The sequence below is a fragment of the Populus alba genome, chromosome 3 (assembly GCF_005239225.2).
Source record: "Populus alba chromosome 3, ASM523922v2, whole genome shotgun sequence".
Lineage (NCBI taxonomy): Eukaryota > Viridiplantae > Streptophyta > Magnoliopsida > Malpighiales > Salicaceae > Populus > Populus alba.
The window spans coordinates 19,059,004-19,074,735 of record NC_133286.1 but is presented as its reverse complement, the minus strand read 5'-3'; the positions used below and the strand labels follow the sequence as shown (position 1 = coordinate 19,074,735).

At 34.9% G+C, this 15,732-nt stretch overlaps 3 protein-coding genes across 6 annotated transcripts; 1 reads left to right on the top strand and 2 right to left on the bottom strand.

The window, feature by feature from the left end:
- Positions 1-2,049: 2,049 nt before the first annotated feature.
- On the bottom strand, positions 2,050-5,643 carry LOC118054503 (uncharacterized). 4 transcript variants are annotated; one of them, XM_073407818.1, is made up of 6 exons: positions 5,588-5,643; positions 5,000-5,063; positions 4,835-4,875; positions 3,446-3,513; positions 3,237-3,329; positions 2,050-3,127 (listed from the first exon to the last, which is right to left on the bottom strand). In XM_073407818.1, exons 2-6 carry the CDS (start codon positions 5,023-5,025, stop codon positions 2,186-2,188), a joined length of 1,170 nt encoding a protein of 389 aa, XP_073263919.1. In that variant the 5' UTR covers positions 5,026-5,063; positions 5,588-5,643; the 3' UTR covers positions 2,050-2,185. The 4 variants fall into 4 exon arrangements, with proteins under 4 accessions (XP_073263919.1, XP_034922013.1, XP_073263920.1 ...); XM_035066122.2 differs by lacking the exon at positions 5,588-5,643 and adding an exon at positions 5,152-5,292; XM_073407819.1 differs by lacking the exon at positions 5,588-5,643 and having other exon boundaries at positions 3,237-3,319; positions 5,000-5,015.
- On the bottom strand, positions 5,292-9,157 carry LOC118054504 (uncharacterized). The gene is made up of 5 exons (XM_035066123.2): positions 8,699-9,157; positions 8,337-8,440; positions 7,997-8,110; positions 5,844-5,927; positions 5,292-5,643 (listed from the first exon to the last, which is right to left on the bottom strand). The coding sequence occupies exons 1-5, from the start codon at positions 8,973-8,975 to the stop codon at positions 5,587-5,589; spliced, it is 636 nt and encodes a 211-aa protein (XP_034922014.1). The 5' UTR covers positions 8,976-9,157; the 3' UTR covers positions 5,292-5,586.
- Positions 9,158-9,340: 183 nt separating this feature from the next.
- On the top strand, positions 9,341-12,808 carry LOC118054502 (DNA N(6)-methyladenine demethylase ALKBH1A). Its single transcript, XM_035066121.2, has 7 exons — positions 9,341-9,550; positions 9,642-9,793; positions 9,973-10,331; positions 11,143-11,281; positions 11,614-11,680; positions 11,774-11,895; positions 12,303-12,808. Exons 1-7 carry the CDS (start codon positions 9,450-9,452, stop codon positions 12,434-12,436), a joined length of 1,074 nt encoding a protein of 357 aa, XP_034922012.1. The 5' UTR covers positions 9,341-9,449; the 3' UTR covers positions 12,437-12,808.
- Positions 12,809-15,732: the final 2,924 nt, after the last annotated feature.

Here is a 15,732-nt window from a genome sequence, read left to right as displayed (position 1 = left end):
AGAGGGGTAGGTGTTGTGATCTTATCATGCTTTTTCTAGTTTGGACTGTAGAAGGTAGAACTTGCATCTTATTTGACTCTGTTCTCTTTTGATCCAAGAAACCTGCATTAAATCCCAATATTGCTAATATAGTTTTAGTCTTGGATCATATCGTCGGCTCTCTTCAGATATAGCTTATTTTAAAGTTCCAAGATCGTGTAAAATTAATTCTAAGAATTGATATCCATTTTCATGTTCACAGAAGCCGAAAAGGGAACAAACCGGGGCATGAAGAAGTCAAGAGCAGCCCGGGGGGTTCAAGTTCACCCGCTAGCGACAAGTTCTCTGTGCTTCTTGTGGAATATGACACTTGTGATCGCCTATTCAACAAGACGCAGATAATCGATTTTGGAAAGGAATATAATATTGGGATGGAAGTTAGAGTGGCCAAAAGTAGACAAAAAGCTATTCATCTTCATAGTCAAGGGGCTTCTTTTGACCTCATTCTTATGGATGTGGGTATGAGGTAGAGTTTTTTGACCTTCAACTTAAGAGAATACATTTTCGTAGCTTAAGGCAATCTCTTACAGAATAAACCACAACAATACGATACAGCTTATGAAAAGGGCAGCAACTGTAGGTATGTGAGTGTCATTGTGAAAGCTGCAGAAACTTATCTGTATTCATTCAGATTAGAGAGCTTAACGAAGAAGATACTGTTGCTCTTCATGCTTCTTTAGGTTACATTCAAAGATGTATACATCGACCTGCTTGCTAATATTCTAACTCTTTAAGAATTATTTCATGGAAGTTGTCAGTTTTTTCTCATTTATATGCTATGAACATGCAGGTTCTTTTTACTTATTCACATCATAATTTCCTGATAGGCAACAACACAGCTGCGAAGCTTATCTGGCGAGGAGAGTAACATTGTTGGCCTCACCTATACGACAGAGTCTGAGGAAATAAATGAGTTCATTCAAGCAGGCCACCTAAATGGCTGTATTGGAAAGCCACTGACAGATGAAAAGATTGACTCTCTCATTTATTCCAAAAGGCAGTAACTGACCCACAGCAGGAAGACAAAGGACTGCTCGATCCATGAGCTTTATGATTTGAGTTTTGGGTGCATGTAATAGTCCATGCTGCTTTCGTGTAGATGTAGGAGGATAAATGAATAGTTTAACCAAGTAAAAGAGTCAGGGGAGAATAAAGACAATAGTAGCTACAGATCGGTAAGCTTCTACTACAGATTTGGCTAATCAGAAATCTAGCAGAGTTTGGCTACCTGACTCGAATCAATCACACGTGTAGACATTTAAAGACAGTGGAGCGATTAACATGCTAACTCATGTACAACAGCACATGTCAATTATTTTTTAAAATACTAAAATGACACAAACCCAACTCATTAATTATAATTTACAAAAGACCAGCTACACAATGACAAAAATACCCTCTGGCCGGAGGGTTAAAAATTTTATCTTCACGGAAAACTCGGTCTTTTTGCTATGCTTTTCAAATTAAAAATACGGAAAGGCCCCATTGTTTTTTTATATTCCAAGAATAAATAAGCTATTTTACCAAGCACTTTTTATATGAAAAATACATAATTAACCCTCAATTGAAACTTAAAAGTAGTTTTTTTAAGCTTTGAACTGTGTTATTATTATTATTTTTTAATGTGTTAGCTTTGAAAAAAAAAACACTAGTGAAAAGTTTAAGTCACAGATGAATTTAAGCAAAATAAATTTGGGTTTAACCTATATGCTTGGCTCGAGAATAGGTACAGGCATAGGACCCTAGCCCCAAGTGTCAGGTTTAAGGTAAATCGCTTACTTGGATCTAAGACATTCATTAACAGACAGGTGGCAGTTACAGTAACTTGCTATATGATTCACAACAATTTTCCTTGCCTGCATTCATGAATGATGAGCATTCTCTTCTGTCAACTGTCTGACTGCTAAAACTTTGGCATTGTTTTGTTTTGTTTTTTCGGAGAATTTCCCAATTTCTTAGTCAGAGAGCATAGAATGTAACCCAGCAAGTGGAGAAATCAAAAGGTTAGGATACAGATAAGGGCGTGGACTGCAAATTTATATTTTTTTTCTTTTGAGAAAGAGAAAATACAGGAGTGAGGATCATATACCACAAAAAAGGCCCCTTATTTACATCATCATATTAATTGTTGACAATCGTGAAGAACCTAGTCCAAGGATGCAGAAGTATCAAATGATAATTTTCTAACCAAGAGGCAGGTGATTTTTGATGGCTGGGCATGTGTATTATCAAGTGTACATAGCACGAAGTCTGGCCGGTGGAGTGCAAGGGCCAATCTGTCCTCACCGGAAACCAAGCCTGTGGCGTCAAGGAGAACATGCCATGAATTTCTGTGGGCCTCGGATATCCAATGCATAGAATACCTGGTGGTCTCATTGACAATGGCAGGATAAGAGAAAAGGCCCTTTGGGATGTGCTTGCATTTCCTCCTAAAGTATTGGCTAAGTTGTGATCCTTTAATCCTTAGGTCCAACCAGGTTTCTGGCATTGGAATAACCTTTGATTCCTTACTAGTAGCAAATTCACGTATCATGTCATTTTCTTCCTCGATTATTGTCATATAGTAATTACCTCTGAAGAAAGGGTAGCCCTCTCCAATTATCACCATAGCATCCCTGTAGTTGGGCATGAAAATGACCAAGTAATCAGCTTCACTTAGGCCACAGTGTTTCAGGGCTCTATTTTGCACTTGAATTTCTGGGATCGAGATGAAGTTGCCTGGAAAAGAAGTTTTCTTGTTAAGAATATCTACTAGTCTTGAAGCCTCCAGTTGTGTTTTGTCAAGATCAGATAGGCTGCGAGTGAGTTTAGGAGTGGACTCTCTAGCGCCAAAACTCCGGGGGAGACCGCGCTTGCTGTCTGGTGTGGTTCTTGACGATTCCTCATCGATGCAGAGACTGGTAAGATTAAAAGTGCTATCTCCATCTGCCACAATACCATTGCAATATTGAGGATACTTTGCAAGAACATACTGCCTCACATATTGCATTTCACTGAGTGTTATTGGTCCGGACCATCTCAGGTCAAGGCCACCGATCGTTGATATGGCTTCGGCTACCAAATGAGCTGGAATTATGGTGTGTGCCTTCTGTTTATGTTGAAAATTACATCAGATCATACACATTTAGCTAGAAACTAATATCAACCATGCTATTTATTTAAGAGAAAAATATAAACAAAAGATCACTAGGACTTGCCTTTACAACCATGCTGGTTGGTCTGCTATTCTGTGTCGGTGGATTGGAAACAGAAGCTGAGGGTGAATCTTCAAGTTTTCTTTCTAGCACATCCTAGACAGTCACAAATAATCAGAAACCTCACAACAGGATTGCAAGCAAACATTTAAATGGGCTAAGAGAAAAAATATAAATCTTGAACATGAACAGGAAAATATAGCAGTCAGTACCCTGGAATCTACATTTAGCACCGGCTGTTCTGCATCAGTCAACATGATTCCTACTGCCTTCCTACAAACTAAGATGGCTGAAGAAAATTAGTGGGCTCTAAATTCAGCAAAGAAGAAAGGAGAAAGAACAAAGTTACAAATCTAGATGTGAAGACCAGACACTACCATATAAACATATTTTGAAAAAGAAATGGGTCAAATTGGTCGAAAAAAGAAATTAGAAAGCATTAGGACACATGGAGAAAGGTCCACAAGTTACGACAGCAGTTTCACACAGGATGGAGCTATGGAACAGTTACTCGGTAGGTGCAGTAACGAAGTATCCACCCAATAATTGAGGGGCTGTGACTTGTTTAATTTCCCCCACTTTTGCCTATCCTACTAGTGGCAGAAAAAGACGACGAACAATGTGACACCATCTACGTCCATATCATTATCAAATTGCTGATGCTAAATTGCTAATCACCACCATTAATATTTAATCATAAAGGGATGGCGACTGCTTGATCATTTAAAGACGTTAATTATAAATAATCAAGTGTATTTGTGCATTATGGATACGCAATAGAGATAGAAAAGTGTGGGAATCTTTTTGGAGTGAGAGGGACTGGTCATAGAGTCAATCCAAGACTAATTTGAAAAATGGTGTATTGGGTGGGAGATGCTTCTTTGATTACATCCTGTAGATACCACAACGTTGCGTCTTTGAGAATTAAATCATTAAAATATTGATTAGTTCAAATTGTACAACGGGATAATTGGACTAGGAGATTCTTGTAATGGAACCATTACAATTTTGAAATTGGATTACAGCAGCGCAAGCCCTCAACCCTCTCTTCCCTACTTGCACATGTACGTATGTGCGGATGTAATTGTCTCCATTGTTGCATCTATCATTGTTCAAACTAGTATCTAAATGAGAGTGGGTGGGCTATTCTAAACCAATACACATAATTTACTAATGATTAAGAGTAGATAGATTGCCTTTTAATTTTTGAACAGCATGTTGGAGAGAATACCTGCCATCTACATGAAATGAGATAAGATCATATACTAGTCTAGAGGAACTTTATTTAATTAGGTTTAGCCTCTTCTCTGAAGTGCTAGACTGCCTAAACTTGAAAACAACCAGCCGCATGGCAGCACTTAGGTGACTGTAACTGATCCGTAAGACCAGTCAATACTAAGTTAATGGAAGCTACAGACAACCAGCAATGCTGGCTCCCCAAGGTTATGTATTTGGAATTTTATTAAAACAGCATCTCCGAGAGTGTTTTGCGAGGACTCGTCTCTAGTCAACATCAAATTATGACCCCTTAAATACAAAATCACATCTCCTACTAGTATATGATATCAAACTATGATTGAATCTGATGTCATACTGCATACCTTGACTTGACCACTGTAGTGGAAGCAGTCCCCTGCAAGGCCTGATAAATGGTAGAAACTGTCGTTAGCTTGCCTGTAAGAACACTTCTTACTAACAGAGTTGTTCCACTACCACTGGAGATTAAGAGACCATACAAACCAACAAGGTCTAAACTGTATAAGCACCTGATATCAGATTGGGACCCGTCCATGGAAGTTACAAGCAGGTGCAAAATGGAACATGCCAGTCCTACATTTAGAAGTGGGAATGATCAATATTGCTGCTTTTGTAATGGCAGATCCTTTGGAACGTGAGACAAAAGCATAGATAAAATTACCTGGTATTAGGAGGCAGAATTAATATAAGGCCACATTCTCTAGACTTCAAAAAACTTAATGAAACATACAGACCCCAATTTCAACATGCTCAAAACAGTATGCCCTCCCTTTTAAGTACTTTGAAACCACAAAAATTAAATGAAGGAAGAAATTCATAACATGCTCAATTAATTATTATACATAGCCAATCTATCTATCGTAGATCAAGCATGAAATTACAAAAAGTGTTTGCTGCCTATTTTATGACTATCAAATCATTATAATGTACATCTCACAGAAATAATGAGGAGATCATATTGAATCATGATTTCTTAACTAATAACAGCTGCACTTTTGAGAGAACATAATTGGGAGATGAAGACTGGAAATCTAAAGAGAGTCAAACGTTCAGCCTCACATATCAGCATTCTACAAAAAATAAAAGGAGTTTCATACTACAAAAAGTACTTCATGCGATCATCTTTTCTCATGGCATTGTATACAGCTTGAACCTGGCAGAAAAGAAGTTTCAAGTCAACAAATAATAACCAGGTTTTATTAACATCATGTGCAAAATAATCAACATATCATTTAATAAGTGTAAATAAATTTAGATATATCAGCCTTTTTTTCCCTTTCCTTTTGCTTTCCAGTAAAAAGCAACAGATGATATTTCATCAATATCTTCTATGTGCTTGAGAGAAAGGAAGACCTGCTCGCTAGATACAACTTGAACAGGACCAATGTTGACTGACACATATTTGCCCCTCGAAGATACTTTCTGCCTCACTTGACCCTGGGAAAATAAGTAGGTTAGTGCAATTAGATACTTGTTCATAGTACAAGCCCTAGGTGGATGATTTCAATTTGTTATGCAGATTCAGCAGCAAAGAAAAGATTGCCCAAAAATATTCATCACAACCGCAGTTATATTTATTTATAAAAGGCAACAAGTCTTTCAAGAACAGGAAAGCATTTTGAAACAATCAGCATCAGTTTGATAGGTCAAGTCTCTTAATTTCTTCACACCGCAATCAGTGAGAGTAAGACACCATTAGGGAGTGCAGTTGGATTGCACATTTCTAAATTTTTAATTTATTTTTTAAAAGCTTCAAATTAATATTTTTTTAGGTTTTTTTTTATAATATTGATGTGTTGATGTCAAAAATGAAAAAAAAATAATGAAAAAAATATTATTTTGATGCATTTTCAAGTGAAAAACACTTTAAAATACAACCTTAACCACACTCTCAAATAGGCTCTAAAATAATTTCACCATGTAACAATCAATTGACAGCAATTTCATTCTTTTTCCTGGACAAAACCGGTTAGATAAATGTGACCTTGAATATAACATCTTGCCATGGAAGAGACCAAGAACCAAAGCATGACAAAAAGATTGAAAGATCCATAATAGTAATCTTATTGAGAGATTAAGCTCTTTTCAACCAAGGTTCCTGTTGTTCTCTAAAAGTTTAAAGGTGAAGTCAACCATCAGGGTTGCAAGATCGAAGAAGACAAAAATTGTTTTATAGCCATATTTCAAGGCATAATAATGATGACAGATGAAACATGTGGCATCTAATTCACATTGCAATGTCAGAAAAAGTTACAAACTCTTATATTTGCCAGAAGCTTCCAACACCAGCCCTTACAAAATCTTTGACCACTATTCTCTAGCCCCAAATGTGCACAACAACCAGCGCCAATTTGTGTCCAATGGACAGTTTCTCAATCAGGCCTTCCTCATTACCACTTGTTACAATTAACCAACATGTTAATATGGTCTGCATATTCTATTCCCCATCATCCTAGGCTTTTATCAATGTGCTTCAAATCCTAGACCCACTCATGCTATTTGACGAGAAATGGCCTGATAATGCACCACCTGCGGAAAAACACAGCTGATGCCAGAACTCTCTTCCATAATCTCAAATTATTTGATGGGCCAATTCACTACTCACATGCTATCATGAAGGTTGCCATTACAGCAAGGATTAGCAGTCATCCCCTCAAAACTGGACTTGGAAAAATAAAGGCAATGACATCATTTACTTACCCATTCTGAAACCTAAAACCATGTTTTCCCTAATCTATTATATCAATTCTTGAAAAACTAAACAAGATAACTTAAGTTGGTATAGATCAAGCAGTTTCAGCTTTAAGGTTTCTGCAGAAATTTCCTGTAGAAAACCATAACAATTAAGTTAACCAATCACTTTCTTTAAATACCTTCCCCTTCTGTCTTACATCAACAAACAATATAAATAAGCAATGCAGTCTACAAACATTTATACTAATCTCTAATTTCTGGACAAAGATGTCATGGCCAGAGATTCTCCACCTAAAATTTTCTTCATCAATCACTAGACCTTGAACTAATTGTGCTGGTTGCAGAAGTCAACCATTAATTTCAATCACACAGGAGAAGTTCACAAAATACAGAATGCTGGACCATCTACTCTGGCATGCACATCATGCAGCTCAAAAAAGTTCTCCTCATTATTGGCAGATAATAAGCACCTCTGTTCAGTAGCTGTTTTCTAAGAGCATCCATTCCATTTCATTTCAAATGTTTACAAAATTCTGATGTAGGTTACATATTGGATGAGATCATTCAAAGTATCTTATGGAAGAAAACTTATTGCGAGGAAGGTTAAATGAATAGCCTGGAAAACCTTAAACAGTAACACTTCAAAAAAGGTTGCAATAAAAAACCCTGTAGGTGATTCTAAAAACAAAGGCATTCAACATCAACATGAAAGGAATAACACGTCTCCTCACAGTTGAATTCTTTTAATGCACCACTATCTTAAACATCTTTTCTATTACTGAATTGCAGCAGCGCTAAGAAAGGACATATACCTCAGGGATTGGTTGTTGAATTACAGATTCAACAGCAATAACCATAGCTTGCACAAAATCATCACCTCCTGTACCAATTGCAGTAAATCCTCTAACTGTTGGATACGAGTTTACCTGACAGGTAAGTGATACTACTTCTCAGATGCAAGATTTATAAGGGTTTGATGAACACATAACGAAAGTGATTGCAAGATTACAACTTCATAGATTATGCGTAAAATAATAATCCGCATTTAGAATATGAAGACAATAAGGAGTCTATTGCGTCACTAAAAAAAAATCAATAAGCTAAATAATAATGAAAGGGGAGTAGAAATGGAGAGAGGCAAAGTAATTGTACCTTCTTATCCAAAGCAAGCCATTCATCAGTGGAATCATCTACTACCGTACCGCCAATAACAACATTTGTGGTTTGTCCAACCCTCGCTTGTGTCTTTGACACCTCTGCATTCAACATCATCGGCTAAAGCATCTATCATCAATGTATGACGACTGACCACGCTTCTAACAAATCATAACAAAGGAACAAATGGAAGATAGAGAGATACAACAAGAACCAGCCCACGATAAACTCAATTCAAAAACATAACCAACTCAATTAGATTCGAACTCATTAACTAATTGTCAGACTAATTCTAATTACCACTTGAATTGGTTAACTAAATTAAACTAAGAAAATGGTAAAGAAAAAGTAGTACAAACCAGAAATAACTTTAAGCACAGCTTCTTGAGGGGGTTCTTGATCCTGGTCACCTTCATTGCTATAAGAGCAGAAACAATTAACAAGAGCTGGTTTTGTTCTTCCAAAGTGATGAGATTCTAGAGCCCTAATGCTTGTTGTTTTACTGCTTGAAAATCCAACGGTTCTTGCTGGTGAGAAAGAATAGATGATGGCTCGGTTTGGATGGAGAGGTGGTATCATCATCATCCATGCTTCTGTTTTCAAAACGGAACGCAACACACTCCTCCTGCACACCATTTTTTTTTCTTCTTTTTTTAAGATTACGGAGAACTATTTTTTTTGTGTTAGGGAGTATTTATATACCTGTGTTGGGTTGGGTTTTAAGGCTTTTTAACTGTCCATTCAATGAATCAGATTTCTCCCTCTCCACGTGCTGCTCTGGATGGAGCAAGGGCTGCGAACGCGGTGCTACCCTGGAAGTCCTGAACCAGAGGTCAAGATTAATATTTTGTAACTATTTTCTAAACAGTGTATTATTAAATTTTATTTTTTTAATGTTTTAATATTAAAAATAATTTTTAAAAAATAAAAAATATTTTAAAAATACAGTCCAGTCAATTTTTTTTAAAAATTTAAATTCTTTAATTTTCTTTTAAAAAATATATATGCTATTGAAAGAAAAGGACTGTAGACAGCGACTCAAAACCTCTGCGCCTAATTCAAAAACCCTAAAAATCATTGAATAATCAAATCACTCCTCTCCTCGTCGAAATGTACGGCTCCAATAAAGCCGTTACCGACGACACAGATCGAACGGAATTCAGAAAAACAGAGAAGAAGTACAAACTTTACTACGATCAAAATTCCAAAAGGTATGTCCTTATCTTTCCTCTTCTCAAGTAAACGTGCCGTCGTTTGTATTTGTATCGGTTTAATTAATTAAACATTCTGATTTTTCAACAGGAAAAAGCAACCAAAACAAGTCGACTTATCAGAGGTTTTAGATTTCAAGTCATTTTTGGATTCTTATCATCAAAACGGTGAACTTCCTCCTGAAATTGTGGTTGTTGATTGCCGTTTTGATCGGCCCGTCTTCGGCTTGGAAAGTCGGCCTGGTATCATTTTTGTCTTTTAATTACTTTATGCTCTTTTGTTTAACGAAAACCTAAATGGCGTGATTATCACTTGATGGAAGTAGTTGCCTGTTTTATTTTTTATTTAGTTTTCTGTATAATTCAAATAAAGATTTATTGAGTTTTAGAGAAGTTTTTATGGAGAAAGATGAATTTTGCAGGTTTTTATTTCATTCCGGGGGCATTGAGTGTTGATGAACAATGCCGATGGACAAGGGAGAGCTTAATGAGTTTCCCTCAGCCTCCTAATAGAACAAATCACAATGCAATCTATGGGCCTATAAGTGACCTGTTTATTGCTGCGAAAGAGAGGAAAGTGTTGGTTGAGGATGAAAATATGCCTGCTAGTTCGGACTCTGCGTCAAATGGTTGTGTTGGCAATGGAGATACTTGTAGATGGAGTTTTTGCGAGGAAGATAGTGTTCTGTTAAGAGGGAAGTCTTGTAAGCCCGTTTCAGCTTCCATCTTATTGCGGAAGTTGCGGTGGAGTACCCTTGGACTGCAATTTGATTGGTCTAAGGTGATTGCAGCTTCAGTGTTTTTCGTTTTTGCAATTCCTGTCTACTAGTTTTGTGTTCTTCCATATTAACCTTTCAATTTCATGATACAGTAGGGAAGTACACATGCTCAAATTTAAGTTTCACTTATTAGTTGTTAGAGCTTGTCCCTTAGGGCCATGCTGATTGACAGCAAGCATAGATCCTTTAACCATTATAAAGCATAGACTTTTCTTTCTCATGTAGCCTTCTTTCAGTTATGCAAGGTTGGCATTGTGACCCTTGGGTTTAGTTATTGTATACCACACCCAATCTATCTGCATTACGAATGCCATGGGATTTGATCACAGAATATACAATCTGGTATGATACAATCTTTCAATGTACTAACATTGTTATACCTTGGTTTTCTACATAATGTATAGACACAAGTATGATTGTCAGCAGTGACGATTTAATTTGTTTTTACTCTGAATTTTAGAAGGTTGTGCTTGAAGTTAGCAGTTCAGTTTAACTAGTTTGACTTGAAACAATTGTCTACTCTTTTTGTGCAAAAAAAAGTTTTATCAACTTGCTGCTGTTTCAGAACATGGTGCATTTAAGAATATACATCTTCAACCACTTAAATCTTGCTCTGCTCAAATCTGTATCAAGTCATTTTATGTGACTTGAGTATCAAGATGCCAGCTAGCCCTTCTCTTAGTTTATTTGTCTTCATCAACATTTTGGGCGTGTTGATTATTATATATGCAAACTCTCAATCCAACACTTCTTTTAGAAGTTTCTCTTCTTTATGAATTGGATTGAATTTAAGTCTTTTTGTTTGTGGTGTAGCGTAACTACAATGTATCTCTTCCACATAACAAGATCCCTGATGGACTCTGTCAGTTGGCTAAAAAATTGGCTGCTCCTGCGATGCCTGTGGGAGAAGAATTCCACCCAGAAGCTGCAATAGTAAACTATTTTGCATCAGGTAATTATTAATGGAAAGCTTGTTTATATCTTCCTTTGGTTTATTTCTTGTTTAATATTTATTGGCTTATGAGACCAAGTGCTATTGTAAGGTCGTGCGTTTGTTACTAGAAGTTAGCATGTTGAAACTGCAAGACAGCCTCCCTGCAGAAATAGGTGGAAAGCTGTGACACCTGACCTTTCCTAGACCCTAGCCATATGAAGAACCTCATGCATCGGGACACCCTTTTTCTTGGAAGTGTAATTAATGCGCACAATATTAGGTTGTTAACGTCAGTTCAATTTCTTGGAAGTGTAATTAATGTGCACGATATATTTCATGTCACTGATCAGGAGATACACTTGGGGGCCACTTGGATGACATGGAAGCTGACTGGAGTAAACCTATTGTAAGCATGAGGTATCTTTGGAATTCTTTTTCTATCATATCTCCATGGTTTTCAATCCAAAGAAGAGGTTTTGATTGCTGACTATATCCTTCTTTCCCCCTCAGTTTGGGTTGCAAGGCTATTTTCCTTTTGGGAGGAAAATCTAGAGAAGATCCACCTTTAGCAATGTTTCTCCGAAGTGGTGATGTGGTTCTCATGGCTGGAGAAGCACGAGAATGCTTTCATGGTAATTGAACTATAAGCCTCTGGAATATCTTGAAATAAAGATCTGGATTATCCAAAGAATAAAGTATTCATCTTCGTAAAACATCTCGACAGTTTTAACTTAACTGATGATGGGGAAAATTCATTGCAAAGGAAACGTTATTTTTTTATTTTCAATACATAGCTGAAAGTGTAGCTCAATCAATAGAACTTCGATACAAGAAATTCATTTTTCTTGTGAACTGAAAAGTAGCTATTCATAACAGATGTAGAATTTTGTTACTATAGTGTTTGCAGCCAAAATTGGCACAGTTTAACTTCCAAATTCCTGTGCTTAGCCTTTTCCTTTGGTGACTTGTGAATTCCTGCAAATTTGTATTTTTTGCATCTTAATACTTTTCTTTGACTTCTGATTTCTGATTATTGCAGGTGTGCCTCGGATCTTCACTGACAAAGAAAATGCTGAAATCACAGCCCTTGAATTGCATTTCTGTGATGAGAATGATATCTTAGAATACATCAGAACCTCGAGAATCAACATTAACATCAGACAAGTGTTTTGAGAGTAATAAATTTTCTCCCATAGATGTGAAACTTAATTTGAAGATTCAATTGGGAATGCTTTCATAGGAGAGATTAAAGGTGACAAGAGGACAGCATGATAGAAGACGTTGAAGATTTTTGTAGAATCATTTCTTTTGGTTCTTTTGATGACAGGGGTGGGTCTCGAACAGCTCACTCTCTCTCATTTAAAGAGGTTTTTGTGGAATCATGATAACGATTTGTAAGGAATCAGTTGAATGTCCAGATGGGATAAGAGAATATGTTATTGAGAGAAGATACAAAAGAATAGGCTCTGACTATACAAGTAAAATGCTATTGAGTTGAGAGGAATGTAGCATTCAATTTATACTATTAGCAGATTGCTTCAAGAACACGACGATCGTGCTGCATCTTTGTAGTTGCTCGTTTTTTTGGGTTCTTGCTAAATTACCCAAAATTGTCAAGTTAAATTTAATCCCTGAACTTTTTTGTCCCATCCTGTCAGCATGGGGAGTCCAGTGGTTTAGCACCGCAGATTTGACAATGGCCCCGAAACTCCTCATGTGGTAGCAATCAGGTCCTTGATTGTAAGGTGGTGCTCGATAAGTTTGATCGGTCCTTTTTCTGTTTTACTAACTGCTAACCACTACTCTCTTGACTGTCCCTAGTACTGTTTCTACGGGCTGGAAGATCTATCTTGACAAAAAAAGAAAAAAAGAGAGGATGATACGACTTAATATTCACAAAACACTAAAAGATTTCCCGACATCACTACCCCTACAAAACATATAAACATAATTTATCAGAATAGTATTTTATGTTTTTTATTTTTATTTTTTTTATTTTATCTTTTAATATTAAATTATTTTATAAATTATACTTTGTAATTTTTTTTATCTATTGGGTTTATACCAATCTTATTAATTTACTTTTTTTTTTTAACAAAGCAATAAAAGACATGACTTTTCTCTTTAACAAAACACTAAAGGGTATGGTTAAATTACTGTAACAACATCTATGAAACATTATTTATTTGAATAATGGTGTATTTTTTTAATTTTATTATTTAATAATCTAATTTTTTATTTTTTTTTTTATCTTTCGATGTTATGTTATTTTAGAAATTGAGCTTTGTATTTTTTTTTATTTTGGGACATATATATATTTTTCTCATGAATTTAGTTTTTTCTTTTCTTGATTTCAACCTTCAATATTATACCGGTTGAAAATAGGGCTTTATATATATATTTTTCTATGAATTTATCATCATGCATCTCATGCATGGGTCACAACTTTATTAAATTGACTTGAGTTGTTTTTCTTTGTTGTTTTTTTTTAATTAATTTTCTTTTCCATTTCATCATCCATTATTAGGGTGGTTGAGAATTGAACAAAGTTATTTTTTAAAAAAAAATTATGAGGTTATCCCAATCTTATAACTCATGTCACAGGTTTAACAAATTAACCCAGGTTAACTTTGTTAATTTGTTTTCAATTTCACCCTCCAACAACTCAATCTATATATATATATATATATATATATATATATATATATATATATATATATATATATATATTTCAATCTCATCATTTAATATTACATTGTTTGGGAATTGAGTTTCATGATTTTTTTTAACTTGTTCTATGCAGAGTTACCTCGTTCTCATAGATTTGAGTTTTTTTTTTTTTTTTTTTTTTCAATTTTAACCTTTAACATTGAATGTATTGAAAATGAGGCTTTATAATTTTTTTTATTTTTTTATGAAGTTATCTTAGTATAATGATTAAGTTCATGGGTTTAACAAGTTAACTTGAGTTGTTTTTTTAATTTTTATTTTATTTTATCCTTTAACATTATGTTAGTTTAAAGTTAAGTTTTATAATTTTTTTTTTATTTGTTTTATATGAGACTATCATGTTTTGGCTACAGGTTTGACAAGTTAAATCAACTAGACTTGAGTAGGTTTTTTTTTTTAATCTTTTTTAAATTTAATTTTTTTTTATTTCTTCTTTTAATATCAAGTTGATTAGAAATTTACTTTTATGATTTATTTTATTGTTATATATATAAAGTTATCATGATTTTATAATCTAAGTTGTAAAATTAAAAAATTAATTCAAATCAATTCAATACATAGTGATTTCAATATTTTAAAAATAAATACCAATCTCAATCTATATGTATTATGTTTTGAGCTCATAGTAATTTTTTTATATTAAAAAAACACGTTAAAAACGCTTTATCATGTTTTTACATAAAAAAAATATAATAATAATCCAGCACACCACACAAAACAGGTAAATGACAAGCTTACATACCAAATCATGCGAGGATGCTCATTCCCAAGTACCAAATCAGCTAACATACGAGGGTTCTTATATTCTCCGTACTGCTCCTCGCGGATCAAATATATATACTGTTTTTGCCTGTAAGGTTCATGCATAATAAAGCAAGTGGTGGTACATTGGAATATTGGACTCGTTCCAAGTCAACAGGAAATTAAAGCGTTCAATCAGAAGGAAAACATTCAGCCAAGAGGTATGAAAGTTATTGACTCGCATGCTGCTCTATTCAGTGCAGAGAACTTTTACCAGCCTCCTAGTCTCTGTCTAGATGGTTGGTTTGTTTTTGACTGGACAAAAAAAGTTAACCCAATCAATGTTCAAGATATATAGCTGGTGTGAGAGCAAGCATGATTTTTTTCTTTCTTTTTTATGATGAAAAAAACCCTATCCACTCCATATGGTGTTTCAGGATTTCAGCAATCCAGATACAAGAAATACAGAATCCTGAGTTTTAATTTCTTTTGTCTGTTTGGGTGAAGGACAGGACAGTTCTATGATAGGACCATAAAACTGGATATTTGGATAAAAGGAATGGCATTAGCATAGTTGTTGAACCAACATTAGAGACTTTTGTTTTTTTTCATGTTGAAAAAGTAATGAGAATGAGAGGTGTTAATATTTTTATCATCTTGATACCAAGTTATTATTGTTACGATCTTCTTTATAATATCTTCAGTGTAATGAAGTTTAACAATCAAATTCAAGATAATTACTGTGATTCCTTTACATCTAGAACACCATAATATCAAACATGGATGAAAAAAGTATAAGAGAAAAGTATACCGGCTAGTAATTATGAGTTCTAAAGCTTGAGTTATAAATTTATTTAGGTTAATTTAAGTTAATAAAAAATAACTCTTTTAAAAAATAAAAAGATTTGCGACGTCATATAAAAAAAATTGAGTTTTGATAAGGTTAATAATAAAATTATATATATTTTTTACACCCAACTGGCTAGAGGCAAGTTGGC

Bases quoted from the DNA above. Each gene is read 5' to 3' on its own strand.
- LOC118054502 (XM_035066121.2), top strand. From the start codon at position 9,450: ATGTACGGCTCCAATAAAGCCGTTACCGACGACACAGATCGAACGGAA. The intron at 11,681-11,773 runs GTATCTTTGGAA...TTTCCCCCTCAG, and splicing joins AAACCTATTGTAAGCATGAG to TTTGGGTTGCAAGGCTATTT. The intron at 11,896-12,302 runs GTAATTGAACTA...TGATTATTGCAG, and splicing joins AGCACGAGAATGCTTTCATG to GTGTGCCTCGGATCTTCACT.
- LOC118054503 (XM_073407818.1), bottom strand. From the start codon at position 5,025: ATGGACGGGTCCCAATCTGATATCAG. The intron at 4,876-4,999 runs GTGCTTATACAG...ACCATTTATCAG, and splicing joins GGGTCCCAATCTGATATCAG to GCCTTGCAGGGGACTGCTTC. The intron at 3,128-3,236 runs GCAAGTCCTAGT...CAACATAAACAG, and splicing joins CAACCAGCATGGTTGTAAAG to AAGGCACACACCATAATTCC.
- LOC118054504 (XM_035066123.2), bottom strand. From the start codon at position 8,975: ATGGTGTGCAGGAGGAGTGTGTTGCGTTCCGTTTTGAAAACAGAAGCA. The intron at 5,928-7,996 runs GTATATGTCCTT...TTATTTTCCCAG, and splicing joins TTCAACAACCAATCCCTGAG to GGTCAAGTGAGGCAGAAAGT. The intron at 5,644-5,843 runs GTCTTCCTTTCT...CTTTTCTGCCAG, and splicing joins AAGTTGTATCTAGCGAGCAG to GTTCAAGCTGTATACAATGC.